At 41.4% G+C, this 21,539-nt stretch overlaps 1 protein-coding gene across 4 annotated transcripts in view; it reads right to left on the reverse strand.

Moving 5' to 3' along the window:
• Nucleotides 1-21,539, reverse strand: part of LOC138754542 (forkhead-associated domain-containing protein 1-like) — a 157,838-nt gene that overhangs the window by 96,699 nt on the left and 39,600 nt on the right. For 3 of the 4 annotated variants that reach the window (XM_069918944.1, XM_069918942.1, XM_069918943.1), the window contains exons 17-18: nucleotides 19,330-19,437; nucleotides 18,576-18,665 (exon numbers count right to left, since the gene is read on the reverse strand). In XM_069918944.1, the coding sequence (XP_069775045.1) occupies nucleotides 18,576-18,665; nucleotides 19,330-19,437 (198 nt within the window). The remainder of the gene's footprint in view (nucleotides 1-18,575; nucleotides 18,666-19,329; nucleotides 19,438-21,539) is intronic. The other variant, XM_069918945.1, reaches the window with a different exon arrangement.

Consider the following 21,539-nt stretch of genomic DNA (forward strand, 5'->3'; position numbering starts at 1 on the left):
AGAACTCCTATGTTGTACCAATTTTTCATCCCATTTATATAATATGTGTTCAGGTATCTTTTCCCCTATTTTATCTAATTCTAATCTAGTCCAATCTGGCTTTTCCCTTGTTTGATAAAAATCTGATAGGTATCTTAATTGTGCGGCTCTATAATAATTTTTAAAGTTTGGCAGTTGTAATCCTCCTTGTTTATACCATCCTGTTAATTTATCTAGTGCTATCCTCGGTTTCCCCCCTTTCCATAAAAAATTCCTTATTATTTTCTTTAACTCCTTGAAGAATTTCTCTGTCAAGTGTATTGGCAATGCCTGAAATAGGTATAATATCCTTGGGAAAATGTTCATTTTAATACAGTTTATCCTTCCTATTAGCGTTAATGGTAAATCTTTCCAATGCTCTAAATCGTCCTGTAATTTTTTCATTAGTGGATAATAATTGAGTTTATATAGATGGCCGAGGTTTTCATTTATTTGTATACCTAGGTATCTTATTGCTTGCATTTGCCATCTGAATGGTGATTCCTTCTTAAATTTTGAGAAATCCGCATTATTCATTGGCATTGCTTCACTTTTATTTACGTTAATCTTGTAACCCGACACTTCTCCATATTCCTTCAATTTCTTATATAATTCTTTTATTGATAGTTCTGGCTCTGTTAAGTATACTATAACATCATCTGCAAATAAACTGATTTTATATTCCTTGTCTTTTATTTTTATCCCTTTTATATTATTTTCTGTTCTTATCAATTCTGCTAGTGGTTCTATAGCTAACGCGAACAATAAGGGTGATAGTGGGCATCCGTGCCTTGTTGATCTGCTTAAATTAAATTGCTTTGATATATATCCATTTACTGTCACTTTCGCCAATGGCCCCTTATATAATGCTTTAATCCAATTAATATACTTCTCTGGTAAACTGAATTTTTGCAATACTTTGAATAAATAATTCCATTCTACTCTGTCAAAGGCCTTCTCTGCGTCTAAAGTAACTGCTACTGTTGGCGCTTTACTTCCTTCTACTGCATGAATTAAGTTAATAAATTTACAAATATTGTCTGTTGTGCGTCTTTTTTTAATAAATCCAGTTTGGTCTAGATTTACCATTTTAGGTACATACTCTGCTAATCTGTTTGCTAATAGTTTAGCTATTATCTTATAATCTGTGTTAAGTAATGATATTGGTCTATATGACGCTGGTGCGAGTGGATCTTTCCCTTGCTTTAGTATTACTGTAATTATTGCTGTTTTACATGAATCTGGTAAGCTTTGTGTTTTATCACTCTGGTTGATTACTTCCAGGAGGGGAGGAATTAATAAATCTTTAAATGTTTTATAGAATTCTATTGGGAATCCATCCTCTCCTGGTGTTTTATTATTTGGTAATTTTTTATTATCTCTTGTATTTCTACTATTTCAAATGGTTCTGTTAATTTATTTTGTTCCTCTATTTGTAATTTTGGTAGTTCAATTTTAGTTAAAAATTCATCTATTTTCCCTTCTTTCCCTTTGTTTTCAGTTTGGTATAATTGTTCATAGAATTCTCTAAAGTTTTCCTTGATCTCCGTTGGATTATATGTGATTTGTTTGTCTTTTTTCCTTGATGCCAACACCATTTTCTTAGCTTGTTCTGTCTTAAGCTGCCATGCTAGAATTTTGTGCGTTTTTTCCCCTAGTTCATAATATTTCTGTTTTGTCTTCATTATATTCTTCTCCACCTTATATGTTTGTAGTGTTTCATATTTTATTTTTTTAACCGCCAATTCTCTTCTTTTAGTTGTATCTTCCTTCATTGCTAATTCTTTTTCTATATTTACTATTTCCCTTTCCAACTGCTCTGTTTCCTGAATATAGTCCTTCTTCATCTTGGTTACATAACTTATTATTTGCCCTCTAATGAATGCTTTCATTGCATCCCATAGTATAAACTTATCTTTCACTGATCCCGTATTTATTTCAAAATACATTTTAATTTGTCTTTCAATGAATTCTCTAAAATCCTGCCTTTTAAGTAGCATGGAGTTTAATCTCCATCTATACATTCTTGGAGGGATGTCCTCTAACTTTATTGTCAATATCAAGGGTGAATGGTCTGATAATATTCTAGCTTTATATTCTGTTTTTCTTACTCTATCTTGCATATGAGCTGATAACAAAAATAGGTCTATTCTTGAGTATGTTTTATGTCTACCCGAATAATATGAATATTCCTTTTCATTTGGGTGTTGTTTCCTCCATATATCCAAAAGTTGCATTTCTTCCATCGATTTAATTATAAATTTGGTTACTTTGTTCTTTCTGTTAATTTTTTTTCCCAGTTTTGTCCATATTTGAATCCAAATTAAGGTTGAAATCCCCTCCTATTAATATGTTCCCTTGCGTATCTGGTATCTTCAAAAAAATATCTTGGATAAACTTTTGATCTTCTTCGTTAGGTGAATATACATTGAGTAGATTCCAAAACTCCGAATATATCTGACATTTTATCATTACATATCTCCCTGCTGGATCTATTATTTCCTCTTCTATTTTAATTGGCACATTTTTACTAATTAATATAGCTACTCCTCTTGCTTTTGAATTATACGGCGCGGCTGTTACATGTCCTACCCAATCTCTCTTTAATTTCTTGTGCTCCAATTCAGTTAAATGTGTTTCTTGCACAAATGCTATATCAATTTTTTTCTTTTTTCAGTAAATTTAGCAGTTTCTTCCTTTTAATTTGGTTATGTATTCCGTTAATATTTAAAGTAATATAGTTCAGCGTAGCCATTTCATACTTTGTTTATCTTCCCTTTCCGTTTCTCCATCATCACTTTTCCTTCTTATCCATTTCTGCTTTCTTGTTTTGAACACTTTATAAGACAACATTTCTAAAACATCAAACATTTTCCTTATTCTCCTATTTAAAACTTCTTTAACCCCATTCTCCCCTCCCCCTCCTGAGTTGCCCTTTATCCCTTGTCGGGCAACCACATCTCCCCTCTCCAATTGGATTTGCGAATTCACTCGCAAACGTCAACTGATTTTGCAGTGACCGTAACTCCTCCCCACCCAGCCCCCCCCAGAAAAGATATATATTTTCCTCTAAATACGGATACATTCATGTATACACACTATATCTTTCTCTCTCTTTGGCTTGGCTTCGCGGACGAAGATTTATGGAGGGGGTAAAAGTCCACGTCAGCTGCAGGCTCGTTTGTGGCTGACAAGTCCGATGCGGGACAGGCAGACACGGTTGCAGCGGCTGCAGGGGAAAATTGGTTGGTTGGGGTTGGGTGTTGGGTTTTTCCTCCTTTGCCTTTTGTCAGTGAGGTGGGCTCTGCGGTCTTCTTCAAAGGAGGTTGCTGCCCGCCAAACTGTGAGGCGCCAAGATGCACGGTTTGAGGCGATATCAGCCCACTGGCGGTGGTCAATGTGGCAGGCACCAAGAGATTTCTTTAGGCAGTCCTTGTACCTTTTCTTTGGTGCACCTCTGTCACGGTGGCCAGTGGAGAGCTCGCCATATAACACGATCTTGGGAAGGCGATGGTCCTCCATTCTGGAGACGTGACCCACCCAGCGCAGCTGGATCTTCAGCAGCGTGGACTCGATGCTGTCGACTTCTGCCATCTCGAGTACTTCGACGTTAGGGATGAAAGCGCTCCAATGGATGTTGAGGATGGAGCGGAGACAACGCTGGTGGAAGCGTTCTAGGAGCCGTAGGTGATGCCGGTAGAGGACCCATGATTCGGAGCCGAACAGGAGTGTGGGTATGACAACGGCTCTGTATACGCTTATCTTTGTGAGGTTTTTCAGTTGGTTGTTTTTCCAGACTCTTTTGTGTAGACTTCCAAAGGCGCTATTTGCCTTGGCGAGTCTGTTGTCTATCTCATTGTCGATCCTTGCATCTGATGAAATGGTGCAGCTGAGATAGGTAAACTGGTTGACCGTTTTGAGTTTTGTGTGCCCGATGGAGATGTGGGGGGACTGGTAGTCATGGTGGGGAGCTGGCTGATGGAGGACCTCAGTTTTCTTCAGGCTGACTTCCAGGCCAAACATTTTGGCAGTTTCCGCAAAGCAGGACGTCAAGCGCTGAAGAGCTGGCTCTGAATGGGCAACTAAAGCGGCATCGTCTGCAAAGAGTAGTTCACGGACAAGTTTCTCTTGTGTCTTGGTGTGAGCTTGCAGGCGCCTCAGATTGAAGAGACTGCCATCCGTGCGGTACCGGATGTAAACAGCGTCTCTGAACCCTTCTCCATTAACAATGGCGTGAAGCAAGGCTGTGTTCTCGCACCAACCCTCTTTTCAATCTTCTTTAGCATGATGCTGAACCAAGCCATGAAAGACCCCAACACACTATATATATATACACACATACATATAGTTCATGGTCATTTTTACTCTCATTACATGTCTTCATCTCTCTGCTTGTTTTGTAATTGTTCTGCAAATTTCCTTGCTTCCTCTGAATCCGAGAATAGTCTGTTTTGTTGCCCTGGAATAATTATTTTAAGTATCGCTGGGTACTTTAACATAAATTTATATCCTTTTTTCCATAAGATCGATTTTGCTGTATTGAACTCCTTCCTCTTCTTCAGGAGTTCAAAACTTATGTCTGGATAGAAAAAAAAATTTTGACCTTTATATTCCAGTGGTTTTTTGTCTTCTCTTACTTTCTTCATTGCTTTCTCCAATATATTTTCTCTTGTTGTATATCTTAAGAATTTTACTAAAATGGATCTTGGTTTTTGTTGCGGTTGTGGTTTTGTGGCTAAAGTTCTATGTGCCCTCTCCATTTCCATTTCTTCCTGTAATTCTGGTCTTCCTAGGACCCTGGGGATCCAATCATTTATAAATTCTCTCATATTCTTGCCTTCTTCATCTTCCTTAAGGCCCACTATCTTTATATTATTTCTTCTATTATAGTTTTCTATTATATCTATCTTCTGAGCTAAGAGCTCATGTGCCTCTAACTTTTTTATTAGATTCTTCTAATTTCTCTTTTAAATCCTCTACTTGCATTTCTACAATTATTTCTCGTTCTTCCATATTTTCCACTTTTTACTATCTCTGATATGACCATTTCTATTTTATTCATTTTTTCTTCTGCATTCTTAATTCTTCTTTTTATCTCATTAAATTCTTGTAATTGCCATTCTTTCACTGATTCCATATATTCTTTAAAAAAAGATACATCTATTGTCTTGCCTTTCTCTTCTTCTTCCATTTCTTTCTGTTCTTCTTCTTCTTCTTCCTCTGGATTGACCATCTGTTGTTTCCTTGTTTTCTTTTTACCCTCTTCTTTCTTGTTGTCGTTATTGTCTGTGTTCTGCACCTGCTGCTGTGTTGCAGGTGTCTCTCTAGCTGTGGAGATCGACTCCGCAGCTGTTCCCCCCTCCCATCAGTGTGTTTTTTTCCATGCGCATCGCACATGCGCGACTCCTCGCGCATGCGCGGTTGCGCACTTTTACTCGGCTCTGTGAGCCATTTTTGTAGTCCCGAGCCCGGGACTTCCACTGACCTGAGGGAGCGGGCTTCTCTCTCCGTAGCAGGCCTCTTCGGACAGGTAAGGCCTTCACCTTCTTCTTTCGACATTCTTTCTTCCTCTTTTCTTCCCGTTGTTTTCGACTTTACTCTCTTCGCTGCCATTTTCTTCTCACCTTTATTTTTACTTTATTATAAATTTTAATCTTGTACCTTTGTGCTTTGTGTGTTTTTTTTTTAACTTTTCGGGAGAGGGCTGGAATTCCCTGACCGGCCACTACTCCATCACGTGACTCCTCCCTGTTCATTAGCCTTTACGATGTTTTAGCTGGGCATTACCTCTGCTCATATCATTCGATCTGCTCTGGTCATCATCCTATTGTACAATGCCCCCCTCTTGCTCTCTTTGCCTGTAATTTAAACCTTCCTTTCAACTTCCTTTCCATTTCTGCTTAAAAGAATTGAGAAATAAAATTAGAGATTCAAAAATCTTTACGTTAATTTCTCTCTCCACAGATGCAGCCTAACCTGTGGAGTATTTCCAGCCATTTCTGTTTGTATTGCAGATTTCCAACTCCTGCACATTTTGTGTCAGGATTTTTGTGGAATTCTAATTTATCAGAGGATGGTTCAAGGAATCCCAGGCAGGAGTGCATTGAAACAGGAAAGTCAGGAGGAGTCACGTGATGGAGTAGTGGCCGGTAGGGGAACTCCAGCCCTCTCTAGAAAAGTTTAAAAAAAGATAGAGAAAAAACAAAGGCACAAACATAAAAACCATAACAAAGAGACAGTAAAAGTGTGGAGAAAATGGCAGCGGAGAAAGAAAAACCAAAAACAATGGGAAGAAAAGAAGAAGGAAAGACGTCGGAAGAAGAAGGTGAAGGCCTTACCTGTACGAGGAGGCCCGCCGTGGAGAGAGAAGACCGCTCCCTGAGGTCAGTCGAAGCCCCAAACTCGGGACTACAAAAATGGCTCACGGAGCCAAACAAAAGTGCGCAACCGTGCATGCGCGAATCCTCACGCATGCGCGATGCGCAAGACAAAAATAACACTGACGGGAGGGGGGACCAGCTGAGGAGTAGATCTCCACAGCTGAAACAGGCAACTACAACACAACAGCAAGAGGAAAACATAGAAAATAACGAGAACAAGAAGGAAGAGAATAAAAATAAGAAATCAAAGAAACAACAGATGACCAACCCAGAGGAAGAAGACCAACACCAAGACACTTCTAATAAAAATAAGAAGACCAAAAATACCCAACAAAATAAAACAAACAACCCAACAAGAAAACCAGAAGAGACAGAGGTAAAGGACATAGATCCTGGAGTGGACTCAGAAGAAGAGGAGGAAGAACACAGAGAAATGGAAGATGAAGGGAAGGGCAAGTACATGGATATATTTTTTTTTAAAGAATATATGGAAACAGTAAAAGAATGGCAGTCACAAGAATTCAGTGAAATAAAAAGAAGAATAAAAAGTACAGAAGAAAAAGTGAATAGATTAGAGATGATCATGACAGATATAGGAAAAAGAGTAGACAAGGTGGAAGAACGAGAAACAGCCATAGAAATGGAAGTAGATGACTTAAGAAAGAAATTAGAAGAATCTGATAAAAAAGTTAAAGAAACACAGGAGCTGTTAGCTCAGAAGATAGATATAATGTAAAATTATAATAGAAGAAACAATATAAAGATAGTGGGCCTTAAGGAAGATGAAGAAGGCAAAAATATGAAAGAATTTATAAATGATTGGATCCCCAGGGTCCTAGGAAGACCAGAATTACAAGAAGAAATGGAAATAGAAAGGGCACACAGAACATTAGCCCCTAAACCACAACCGCAACAAAAACCAAGATCCATTCTAGTAAAATTCTTAAGATATACAACAAGAGAAAATATATTGGAGAAGGCAATGAAAAAAATAAGAGAAGACAAAAAAACCACTGGAATACAAGGGTCAAAAAATTTTTTTCTATCCAGATATAAGTTTTGAACTCCTGAAGAAGAGGAAGGAGTTCAATGCAGCAAAAACGACCCTATGGAAAAAAGGTTATAAAGGTTAAAATACCCAGCGAGTACTTAAAATAGTTATTCTGGGGCAGCAAAACAAACTATTCTCGGATCCGGAAAAAGCACGAAAATTTGCAGAACAACTACAAAACAGACAGAGAGATGAAGAGATGTAACAAGAACAAAAATGACAACAAACTATATGTATGTGTGTATGTGTATATGTGTGTATGTATATATATGTATGGTAGTCTTCAACTGATCCCAGAGGGTTTCAGGGGACGGGTCCATGAGGCGGGTTGCATCGTCGAGCTTTGCTTTGAGGTTTGCCTGGAAGTTTCCTCTCGCTTCATCTGACTGCAGGTTTCCAACATTGAACCTCTTTCTGGGGGCTTTACTGTTCCTGGGCTTTGGCTTGAAGTGAAGGTTGAGCTTGCAGCGAACTAGCCGGTGGTCAGTGTGGCATTCCGCGCTAGGCATGACCCTGGTGCGGAGCACATCTCGTTTGTCACTTTCTCGCACCAGGATGTATTCCAGGAGGTGCCAGTGTTTGGATCGGGGATGCATCCAGGTGGTCTTAAGGCTGTCCCTCTGCTGAAAAAGGGTGTTTGTAATGACAAGCCGCTGTTCTGCGCAGAGCTCCAACAGGAGGCGCCCATTGTCGTTGCACTTGCCGACGCCATGCTTGCCCAGGATTCCTGGCCAGGTTTCTGAGTCTTTGCCGACACGAGCGTTGAAGTCGCCCAGGATGACAACCTTGTCGGCTGTAGGGATGCGTTGGATGAGGTTGCGCAGGTCGGTGTAGAACTTGTCCTTTTCTGCTGGTTCCGCCTGGAGGGTTGGAACATAGACACTGATGAGGGTGATGCGACACTTGTTTTGAAGGGGGAGTCGCATGGACATGATTCGGTCCGAGAGGCCTGTCGGAAGGTTTTCGAGTTTGGAGGCAATGAAGCTCTTGACCATGAAGCCTACACCAGATAGGCGTCGTTCATCCGAAGGCTTGCCAGACCAGTAGAGTTTGTAGCCCGCGCCGCGTTCTTGGAGGCTGCCTACATCTGCCAGGCAGACTTCACTGAGAGCGGCTATGTCGATGTCAAGTCTGAGGAGTTCATGTGCAATGAGGGCAGACCGACGTTCAGGTCAGTGGCTGTCAGCCTTGCAATCCACTGAAGAGGTACTGGGCTTCTCCTCCAGGAAAAACAAGGACTGGTTTGACGAAAACAGCCAGGAAATCCAGGAGCTGCTGGCAAAGAAGTGAGCTGCCCACCAGGCTCACCTTACAAAGCCGTCCTGTCCAGAGAAGAAACAAGCCTTGCGTCGCGCATGCACCCATCTTCAGCGCAAACTCCGGGAGATCCAAAATGAGTGGTGGACTAGCCTCGCCAAACGAACCCAGCTCAGCGCGGACATTGGCGACTTCAGGGGTTTCTACGAGGCTCTAAAGGCTGTGTTCGGCCCCTCACCCCAAGTCCAAAGCCCGCTGTGCAGCTCAGACGGCAAAGTCCTCCTCAGCGACAAGATCTCCATCCTCAACTGATGGTCAGAACACTTCCAATCTCTTTTCAGTGCCAACCGCTCAGTCCAAGATTCCGCCCTGCTCCAGCTCCCTCAACAGCCCCTAAGGCTAGAGCTGGATGAGGTCCACACCCTGGATGAGACATATAAGGCAATCGAACAACTGAAAAGTGGCAAAGCAGCAGGTATGGATGGAATCCCCCCAGAGGTCTGGAAGGCTGGCAGCAAAACTCTGCATGCCAAACTGCATGAGTTTTTCAAGCTTTGTTGGGACCAAGGAAAACTGCCTCAGGATCTTCGTGATGCCACCATCATCACCCTGTACAAAAACAAAGATGAGAAATCAGACTGCTCAAACTACAGGGGAATTACGCTGCTCTCCATTGCAGGCAAAATCTTCGCTAGGATTCTACTAAATAGAATAATACCTAGTGTCGCCGAGAATATTCTCCCAGAATCACAGTGCGGCTTTCGCGCAAACAGAGGAACTACTGACATGGTCTTTGCCCTCAGACAGCTCCAAGAAAAGTGCAGAGAACAAAACAAAGGACTCTACATCACCTTTGTTGACCTCACCAAAGCCTTCGACACCGTGAGCAGGAAAGGGCTTTGGCAAATACTAGAGCACATCGGATGTACCCCAAAGTTCCTCAACATGATTATCCAACTGCACGAAAACCAACAAGGTCGGGTCAGATACAGCAATGAGCTCTCTGAACCCTTCTCCATTAACAATGGCGTGAAGCAAGGCTGTGTTCTCGCACCAACCCTCTTTTCAATCTTCTTCAGCATGATGCTGAACCAAGCCACGAAAGACCCCAACAATGAAGACGCTGTTTACATCCGGTACCGCACGGATGGCAGTCTCTTCAATCTGAGGCGCCTGCAAGCTCACACCAAGACACAAGAGACACTTGTCCGTGAACTACTCTTTGCAGACGATGCCGCTTTAGTTGCCCATTCAGAGCCAGCTCTTCAGCGCTTGACGTCCTGCTTTGCGGAAACTGCCAAAATGTTTGGCCTGGAAGTCAGCCTGAAGAAAACTGAGGTCCTCCATCACCCAGCTCCCCACCATGACTACCAGCCCCCCCACATCTCCTTCGGGCACACAAAACTCAAAACGGTCAACCAGTTTACCTATCTCGGCTGCACCATTTCATCAGATGCAAGGATCGACAATGAGATAGACAACAGACTCGCCAAGGCAAATAGCGCCTTTGGAAGTCTACACAAAAGAGTCTGGAAAAACAACCAACTGAAAAACCTCACAAAGATAAGCGTATACAGAGCCGTTGTCATACCCACACTCCTGTTCGGCTCCGAATCATGGGTCCTCTACCGGCATCACCTACGGCTCCTAGAACGCTTCCACCAGCGTTGTCTCCGCTCCATCCTCAACATCCATTGGAGCGCTTTCATCCCTAACGTCGAAGTACTCGAGATGGCAGAGGTCGACAGCATCGAGTCCACGCTGCTGAAGATCCAGATGCGCTGGGTGGGTCACGTCTCCAGAATGGAGGACCATCGCCTTCCCAAGATCGTGTTATATGGCGAGCTCTCCACTGGCCACCGTGACAGAGATGCACCAAAGAAAAGGTACAAGGACTGCCTAAAGAAATCTCTTGGTGCCTGCCACATTGACCACCGCCAGTGGGCTGATATCGCCTCAAACCGTGCATCTTGGCGCCTCACAGTTTGGCGGGCAGCAACCTCCTTTGAAGAAGACCGCAGAGCCCACCTCACTGACAAAAGGCAAAGGAGGAAAAACCCAACACCCAACCCCAACCAACCAATTTTCCCCTGCAGCCGCTGCAACCGTGTCTGCCTGTCCCGCATCGGACTTGTCAGCCACAAACGAGCCTGCAGCTGACGTGGACTTTTACCCCCTCCATAAATCTCCGTCCGTGAAGCCAAGCCAAAGAAGAAGAAGAAGAAAGATATATATGTGTATATATAAAAAAATAGAGTATAGGTAAGAACTAAGAAGGGAAAGAAAGGGAAGAAAATAAGTAAGGAGGGAATTAAGAGAGTGACCTTTGTTATATATGAAGATTAAAATCTTTTCAGGGGGGGCTGGATGGGGAAGAATTACAGTCACTGCGAAATCAGTTGACACTTGCGAGCAGATTTGCAAATCCAAATGGAGAGGGGAGATGTGGTTGCCCGACAAGGGACAAAGGGCAACTCAGAAAGGGGAGGGACTATTGGGGTTAAAGGAATTTTAGATATGATAATAGTGGAAATATTTCAAGTTTTAGAAATGTTGTCTTATAATGTGTTCAAAAAAAGAAAGCAGAAATGGATAAGAAGGGAAGGTGGTGATGAGGAAACGGAAAGGAAAGATAAAGTATGAAATGGCTATGTTGAACTATATGACTTTAAATATTAATGGAATACATAACCAAATCAAAAGGAAGAAAGAAAAAAGAAAAAATTGATATAGCATTCGTACAAGAAACACATCTAACTGAAGTGGAACACAAGAAATTAAAGAGAGATTGGATAGGACATGTAACAGCAGCATCATATAATTCAAAAGCCAGAGAAGTAGCTATATTAATCAATAAAAATGTACCAATCAAAATAGAAGAGGAAATAATAGATCCAGCAGGGAGATATATAATGATAAAATGTCAGATATATTCAGAATTTTGGAATTTATTCAATGTATATTCACCTAATGAAGAAGATCAAAAATTTATGCAAGATATCTTTTTGAAGACAGCAGATACGAAAGGGAACATACTAATAGGAGGGGATTTCAACCTTAATTTGGACTCAAACATGGATAAAACTGGAAAAAAAACAAACAGAAAGAAGAAAGTAACCAAATTTATAATTAATTCGATGCAAGAAATGCAACTTTTGGATATATGGAGGAAACAACACCCAAAGGAAAAGGAATATTCATTCTATTCGGGTAGACATATACATACTCAAGGATAGACCTATTCCTGTTATCAGCCCACATTCAAGGGAGAGTTAGGAAAATGGAATATAAAGCTAGACTATTATCGGACCACTCACCCCTGTTATTGGCAATAGAGCTAGAGGACATCCCACCAAGAATGTATAGATGGAGATTAAACTCCATGCTACTTAAAAGACAGGATTTTAGAGAATAATAAAACAACAGGAGAGGATGGATTCCCAATAGAATTCTATAAAACATTTAAAGATTTATTAATTCCTCCCCTCCTGGAAGTAATCAACCAGATTGATAAAACACAAAGCTTACCAGATTCATGCAAAACAGCAATAATTACAGTAATACCAAAGACAGGGAAAGATCCACTCGCACCAGCGTCAAATAGACCAATATCTTTACTTAACACAGATTATAAGATAATAGCTAAACTATTAGCAAACAGATTGGCCGACTATGTACCAAAAATAGTAAATCTAGATCAAACTGGATTTATTAAAAAAAGACGAACAACAGACAATATCTGTAAATTTATTAACTTAATTCACGCAGTAGAAGGAAATAAAACTCCAACACTAGCGGTTGCTTTAGACGCAGAGAAGGCCTTTCACAGAGTAGAATGGAATTATTTATTCAAAGTACTACAAAAATTCAGCCTACCAGAGAAATATATTAATTGGATTAAAGCATTATATAAGGGGCCATTGGCGAAAGTGACAGTAAATGGATATATATCAAAACAATTTAACTTAAGCAGATCAACAAGGCAGGGATGTCCACTATCTACCTCACTGTTCGCGTTAGCGATAGAACCACTAGCAGAACTGGTAAGAACAGAAAATAAAATAAAAGGGATAAAAATAAAAGAGAAGGAATATAAAATCAGTCTATTTGCAGATGACGTTATAATATACTTAACAGAACCAGAAATATCAATAAAAGAATTACATAGGAAATTGAAGGAATATGGAGAAGTATCGGGGTACAAGATCAACGCAAATAAAAGTGAAGCAATGCCAATGAATAATGCGGATTTCACAAAGTTTAAGAAAGAATCGCCATTTAGATGGCAAACACAAGCAATGCGATACCTAGGTATACAACTAAATAAAAACCTCGGCCATCTATATAAACTCAATTACCATCCATTAATGAAAAAATTACAAGACGACTTAGAGCTTTGGAAAGACTTACCACTAACACTGATAGGAAGGATAAACTGTATTAAAATGAATATTTTCCCAAGGATACAATACCTATTTCAGTCATTACCAATACACCTAACAGAGAAATTCTTCAAGGCGTTAAAGAAAATAATAAGGAAATTCTTATGGAAAGGGGGGAAACCGAGGATAGCACTAGATAAATTAACAGAATGGTACAAACAAGGAGGCTTACAACTACCAAACTTTAAGAATTATTATAGAGCAGCACAATTAAGATACCTATCAGATTTTTATCAAACAAGGGAAAAACCAGATTGGGCCAGATTAGAACTAGATAAAATAGGGGAGAAGATACCTGAACATATACTATATAAATGGGATGAAAAATTGGTGCAACGTAGGAATTCACCGGTATTGCATCATCTGCTCAACATTTGGAAGAAGATTCATGTAGAAAGGAATAAAACAAATTACCAACTACCAAAACTAATATTGACGCAAAATCAGTTAATCCCTTTCACAATAGATAACCTTTCCTTTAGAGAATGGGAGAGAAAAGGGATCAAAAGAATAAAAAATTGCTTTTCGGGAAATAAATTATTATCCTTTGAACAAGTGAAGGATAAATATAATATAATTCACGATACAATGTTTGCATACTACCAACTGAAAACCTTCTTGAAGGACAAATTGGGAAACAGTCTGAGGTTACCAGAAGGAAGCAATTTTGAATATGTGATTACAGACACAATGACAATTAAAAAGTTTGTAACAAACATGTACATCAAACTGCAAGAAAAGAACAAGGAAACAAACGGTAAACCTAAACAAAAATGGGAACAAGATCTAAACATAAATATAAAGAATGAAACATGGGAGAAGCTATGCTCCGGTACGATGAGAAATACAATAAACATGAGGTTACGCATGATACAATATAACTGGATACACAGGCTATACATCACACCTCAAAAGTTAAATAAATGGGACCCAACAGTATCAGACAGATTTTTTCGCTGTAAAAAGGAAACAGGAAAAACAATTCATGCAATTTGGACATGTGAGAAAGTGTAAAAATTTTGGGAAGATCTAAACCAGATATTAAATAAAATCACAAAAAGCAAACTTACTGATCCATTTTACCACATAATCATCCAGATCATTGATATAGACAACAAACAACAATGGTCCCAACACAGATCCCTGAGGCAGATCACTCGTCACAGGCTTCCAGTCTGAGAAGCAATCATCTTCTACCATTCTCTGTTTTCTCCCACTCAGCCAATTTTGAATCCACTTTACCACGACTCTATGGATACCTCGTGTCTTTCTGCACTAACCTTACATGTGAGACCTTGTCAAAGTCCATGTTGACAACATCCACAGCCTACCCTCTTGGTTACTTCCTTGAAAAATGCTACAAGATTTGTTAAACACAACCTACCACGCACAAAGCCATGCTGACTGTCCTTAATCGGCCCGTGGCTTCCAAATACCTACATATCCTATCTCTCAGAACTCCTTCCAATAATTTACCTACTACTATCATCAGGCTTACTGACCTATAGTTACCTGGTTACTTTTGGAGCCTTTCTTAAATAGTGGGGTAACTGGCATAGTGCATAAGTAAGGAAGGAAAACAAACAGAAGTATCATGGAACATATGGAGATTAAGTAGGAGGAGATGGTTGCTGCCTTACAGTGAATAAAGGTAGATAAATCCCCTGGGCCAGATGATATTCCCTTGGACCTTGAGGGAGACAAGTGTTGAAATTGCTGGGGTCCTGACAGATGTATTCAAAATTACCTTAGCCATGGGAGAGGTGCTGTAGGATTGGAGAGTAGCTCATGTTACCCCACTATTTAAGAAAGGCTCCAAAAGTAACCAGGTAACTATAGGTCAGTAAGCCTGATGATAGTAGTAGGTAAATTATTGGAAGGAGTTCTGAGAGATAGGATATGTAGGTATTTGGAAGCCACGGGCCGATTAAGGACAGTCAGCATGGCTTTGTGCGTGGTAGGTTGTGTTTAACAAATCTTGTAGCATTTTTCAAGGAAGTAACCAAGAGGGTAGGCTGTGGATGTTGTCAACATGGACTTTGACAAGGTCTCACATGTAAGGTTAGTGCAGAAAGACACGAGGTATCCATAGAGTCGTGGTAAAGTGGATTCAAAATTGGCTGAGTGGGAGAAAACAGAGAATGGTAGAAGATGATTGCTTCTCAGACTGGAAGCCTGTGACGAGTGATCTGCCTCAGGGATCTGTGTTGGGACCATTGTTGTTTGTTGTCTATATCAATGATCTGGATGATTATGTGGTAAAATGGATCAGTAAGTTTGCTGATGACACAAAGATAGGAAGTGTAGTGCACAGTGAGGAAGATTTTCAAAGCTTGCAGAGGGATCTGGATCAACTGGGTAAATGGGCCAATAAATGGCAGATAGAGTTTAATGCAGACAAGTGTGAGGTGTTGCATTTTGGAAGAGCAAATCAAGGAAGGAGCTGGGGATACAGGTACATTGTTCCTTGAAGGCGTTGTCAGAGGTGGTCAGGGTTGTAAACAATGCTTTTGGCATCTTGGCCTTCATAAATCAAAATATTGAGTATAGGGGTTGGGATGTTATGTTGAAATTGTTTAAGACATTGGTGAGGCCAAATTTGGAATATTGTGCACAGTTCTGGTCACCTAACTACAGAAAGAATATCAATAAAATTGAAAGAGTGCAGAGAAGATTCACTAAGATGTTGCCAGGTTTTCAGGAGTTGAGTTATAGGGAAAGATTAAACAGGTTAGGACTTTATTCCTTGGAATGAAGAAGAATGAGGGGAGATTTGATAGAGGTTAACAAAATTATGAAAGGTAATAGACAGGGTAAATGTGAGTAGGCTCTTTCCACTTAGATTAGGAGAGATAAATACAAGAGGATGTGGAATTAGGGTGAAAGGCAAAGATTTAGGGGGAACATTTTCATTCAGAGAGTGGTGGGATTGTGGAACGAGCTGCTATCCGACATGGTGAATGCTGGCTTGATCAATTTATTTAAGAATAAATTGGATAGACACATGGATGGGAGAAGTCTGGTTATGGAATGGGAGTAGTTCATTAAGACTAGAAGGGCAGAATGGCGTGTTTTCTGTACTGTAGTGCTCTATGGTTCCATACCTGTCCAGGTCTAAGACAATATTTGGATAGTACCTGCACTGAGTGCATCCCCAGGTGTGCTGGACTGACCAAAACAGCTGGTTTTGTGGGTAGTATACTAGTAGACCAAAAATACAACAGGACATCACCAAAACATGTTAAGTCTAAAAAAATGGTATTGTATAGGAAATCTTAAAGGTGATTTTCATGATCAGCAGCCCAAAATCCATAAAAAAAAATCCAAAAGTGTCTAGGAAGGAAAATCTTCATTGTCCAGTGTAATTAGATTAGAAGAATTGAAGATTTTTTTGATGGCGAAATGTTGATCAAGTGCCTTATTCACTTTGGAGTTAGAGAGTGGTGGGATAAGGGATGGATTTCAGCAACAAACAAACAAAAATAACATCACTGATTTCCATCTATGGAGCTGGGGCAGCAGGTAAGTGAGAAGTAGGAGAAGGACAAGAAGTGATTAGAGGAAGGCCATTGTGAGTTGCGGCAGGATGGATAAGAATGTAAGGTGGCCAGCGCAGTGCTGGAGAAACTGAACTGCATCCACTGGAAGTAAAGGGTCACCACCGTTTCAGGCCTGGGGCCTTCACCAAGAAAGGGTTACCGTGGTTACCCGTTTACTCCCGATGGATGTTGTATGGCCTGAGCTTCTCCAGCATATTGATGTATTGCACTCGATCACCGAATCTGTAGACTTTCTTGTTTAATTCTGCCCAGTCTGAAACAGCCGAATGAAACTAGTTAGGTATTAAATTAGGTTAATGGTGGCTGGAAGTCTCAGAGAGTACAACCATCCCAAGAACACCAACTACTTTGTCGCAATCTGAAAGGATGTCATTCATCCTTCCACAGTGGCTGGAACACTAAATTCAGGCTAACACCCAGTGGCGAGTATGCTGTTAGGGATATTAGAGGCTCTGTCTGCTCTCTCAAAGATGCCATTGAACTATTTTAAAGAACAATAAGGTCATTCTCCCAGACTCCTGATCAATATTTAATCCCCAAAACTTACTGGGAAACATCCAAATTAGCCACCATTTTCTAGTTTTAAATTTAAATTTTATTTATAACACTAAATTTCGACCATTTAAACCTCTGCTGCCTAATTACAACCCAATATATTTTGGAGGGTGGGAGGAAATTGCAGCACTTGGAGGAAACCGATGCAGACATAGGGAGAATGTACAAACTCCTTACACACAGTGCTGGCACTGTAATAGCGTTCTACTAACTGCTGAGTTAACCGTGCCTTCACAATAGTAACTGCACTGTGTGACAGAGTATATAGAAATGTTTTTGGGAGATAAATTGGGAAAGGTTTGTTAGGGTAGGTCACATGCAAACACTTAAAAACAGATCTTATTTGAAATACTAGAGAGATAGTGGCTTCTCACACCTTTTTGCAAGAGCTTTGAAGAGTGCTCAAGGGATGTCACTAATGGATTATTGTTTATCAAGGCAATAGATGAAAGAGCAGGTTGGAGCCACTACTGTCTGAAAGGAGAATTTGCTGTTGTAATTTGCAGAGAGAGTCAAACAGGCGTTCTCTCAGTGTGTGTGTGTGTGTGTGTGTGTGTGTGTGTGTGTGTGTGTGTGTGTGAGAGAGAGAGAGAGAGAGAAAAGCAGAGATCACTTGACAGTGTCAGCCTGCAGAAGTTGCTGGGACTGAAACAGGACAAGCTGGCAAGCTTTTGGAAGACCGCCTGATCGAAGCCCTTGTGGTGACCTGAACGAAAGAGGTTATCATCAGGAGAACCCTGATGGGGAAAGTTTCATCAGGAAGACACTGAGGTGACTGATGGACATACATCAGTTGTGGATGTCCTGGAACAACACATCTCTCTCTGAAAACCAAAAAGAACCTTCCTGAGCGGTAACCATTTACCTTTTGAGCACCAAAGCCTGGTGAACTTTATACATGTTAAATTCTGTGCACAGTGTAAGAATTGCCTGCAACCAGTGAATTTGGAGGAATGAGAAGTGGACTGTGTACCAAAAAACTTTCAAGCACATTACATACATGTGCGCTTAGAATTAGAAGGGGGTTACATTAGGTTAAGTAAATTAGTGATGAGTTAAAGTTTGATTCTATTTTCATGTTTAAAGATAATTAAGAGCAACTTTTGTTTAAGTAACCATTTGTCTTGGTGAATATCTTTTGCTGCTGGGTTTATGGGTCCTCTGGGTTTTTAACAATTGCAATTTTTGACTAGTTATTTTGGGATTAAAGATGCTGCAAAAAAATAAATCTTTGTCCCTTTTCTTTCTCTCCTTTATTAACGTCATCTTGCACATGTTGTCGAGTGAAAGCAACATGTGTATAACAGCGTACCTCTGTCTTTTTTGCCTCCTCCAGTGCCTGTGACACGCTCATCAGCTGCCATTTCAGAGCCTCTACCTCCTGACATTTCACCACTTCACTCTGTGAACAAGGACGTACAAGAGAGGCGAGGTCACCAATCTCAAGTAGGAATTTTATCCATTTGGTGATAGAAGGCAAGATTGCACAAGTTACACTCAGATGGTCTCCAAGAATCACTCAGCACTAAGTTCCACAAACTGCTGCATTAATGTAAAACCTCACTTTTCCCGCCATGCATTGCTGTCACAAACCCTTACTAGGGTATGGTAGCAATATGGATGGGCTATGCTACAGACCCTGGGAAATTAAATAATGAAATAATTGCACGAACTTGGAATTTTTAAAATACCAGAAAGAGAATCAGTAAATCAAATAACATGAGACCGTCGTTAAAAATGCAGCTTGTTCATTAATATCCTTCAAGAAAAAAAATCTGCTGTCTGTATGCTAGCCCGGCCCCCCCCCCAACCAATGTGGTTGACTTTGCTTTTAGAAAAGGCGGGGGGAAGATGGATGGAGAATAAATGATGGTCTTGCCAAAAAAATCAACATCCCAAAAATGAATAAATAAATGCATCAAAATGACCTATTCCCCCGTCTCCTCCCCCCAACACCCATTCACTGCAGTCATGGACTTCCCCCTCTCCGTGCCCTGGGCTGCTAGTCATGTTCCAAAATCACTGCTCACCGCTCAAGTCTCCTCCATGTTACCATCGCCACTCACCTCTCTCAGCTCTTGAAGATGGAGCTCAGTTTCCTTGTGTCTCCTTTGCTCCTCCTCCACTGCTCTCAGACCTTTCTCCTTCTCCAGAGCCAGCGTTTCAGCCAGTTGCTGTTGGACACAGCATGGTCGATTAATTCATCAGACAGTTGTCTCTCTGCAGACAGTCACTACCAGAGAAAGAGGCTTCACCCCAAGACGCATTCCACCTGGGCGCATCTTATATTCCTCTGTGCAGCCTCCAGTTAGATGGCATTAACATCGAGTCCTCCAGTTTCCATTAAGATTGATGACTCCCATTTCCATTCACCTTCCCCACTCCACCCACCACTCCTTCTCTCTATTCCTCGGTCTTCCTTCCTCCAACTCTGCATCCTCCACTTATGATATCTTGATTGTTGGCCTGCACTCCTCCTCCTCCTGACATTTTAATTCAGGCACCTGCGTGCTTTTTTCTTCTTCTTTGATGAAGGATTCAGTCCTGAGGCATTGGTTTCTGCCCCGAAGGGCTCAGTCCCGAAGCAACCAGGTGAACCTCCTCTTTGCTTCCTACAGATGCTGCAGGACCTGCTGAGTTTCTCCAGCATTTTTGTGTATTTATTGCAATCGCAATGTCTGCAGACTCTTATTTCATTCCATGCATTAAGTCCTTAGGGTGGCTATAGCACTGAAGACCTCGGTTCAATCCTCACCTTGGGTGTTGTGTGGTTGTGTGTATGGAGCTTGCACATTCTCCCCTTGATTTGGGTTTTCTCTGCACCTTTTCTTTCTGCATCATAAAGATGTGTGGGCTGGCCGCTTTAACTGCATGTGTAAGCTGCCCAGAGAGCATAGGTGAGTGGGAGAGCCCGGGATTATCGTGTGAATGGGTTCAATGGGCTGAAGAGCCCATTTCCAATCTGCACCTCTCCATAAGGACACAAGAAATAGGAGCAGGAGTTGGCCATCTGGCCTGTCAAGCCTGCTCCACCATTCAATGAGATCACAGCTGATCTGATGATAGGCTCAATTCCACCAACCTGCCTTTTCCCCATAATTCCTTACTATGTAGAAATCTATCCAACCTTGCCTTAAATATATTTACTGATGTCACCTCCACTGCTTCAATGGGCAGTGAATTCCACAAATTCTAGGAAAAGCAGTTCCTCCTCATCCCTGCCCTAAATTTGCTACCCTGAATCTTGAGTTTGTCCCCTAGTTCTGGTCTCTCCTACCGATAGAGAGAACACACCTACCTCAATCTTATCTATGCCTTTCATAATTTTATTTATTGCTATAAGATCCCCTTTTATTCTTCTAAATTCTAGCAAATACAGTCTGACAACTCAATCTCTCCTCATAAACCAACTCATTTATCCCTGGAATCAACCTGGTGAACCTCCCCTGCACCACTTCATTCAAGAATGGAGACCAGAACTGCAAGCAGCACTCCAGATGCGGCCTCACCAGTCCAGTTGCAGCATAGCATCTTTGCTCTTAAATTCAATCTCTCTTTCTTTTTCTTTGGCTTGGCTTCGCGGACGAAGATTTATGGAGGGGGTAAAAAAGTCCACGTCAGCTGCAGGCTCGTTTGTGGCTGACCAGTCCGATGCGGGACAGGCAGACACGATTGCAGCGGTTGCAAGGGAAAATTGGTTGGTTGGGGTTGGGTGTTGGGTCCTGATAAACAAGTGTTGCTGGAAGCCCAGTCTGTTTGGGCTCACACTCACAGGTTGCTACTCACAGAGGCAGCTTTCAAACCTACTGCAGATGGGGTGGGGTGGGGACAGTGGAGGGGGGAGTGGGGGGGCTGGGTGGGATTTTCAATCCAGATTGACTTTCACTATGCAACATCACATCTGTGGTCATCCAGAGAATCTGTTCCTGCTGAGCGTCCACCAAACTCCTGCTAGAAGGCAGGAATGTTGAAACACTGACTCCCGTGAGGATTGGCTAAGGTGACATCAGGCATCGGAGGGTGGAAGAGTTGATCAGCCTTCTGCAGAAAGACTGCCTCAGGGTGCTCCATCATCAATGCCTCTGAGTATGGCTCTGAAGCAACACTCCCCAGACCACACTGTGGCAAACTCCATTAAAAAATCACAACAAATGAGACCCCACCCCCCCACCACCCAGGCTATGCCCTCTTCACTCTGCTACCATCAGAAAAAAGGTACAGGAGCCTGAAGATGAGCCCTCAGCGGCACAAGGACAGCTTCTTCTTGCACTATTTT

Source organism: Narcine bancroftii, chromosome 2 (genome assembly GCF_036971445.1).
Source record: "Narcine bancroftii isolate sNarBan1 chromosome 2, sNarBan1.hap1, whole genome shotgun sequence".
Classification (NCBI taxonomy): Eukaryota; Metazoa; Chordata; class Chondrichthyes; order Torpediniformes; family Narcinidae; genus Narcine; species Narcine bancroftii.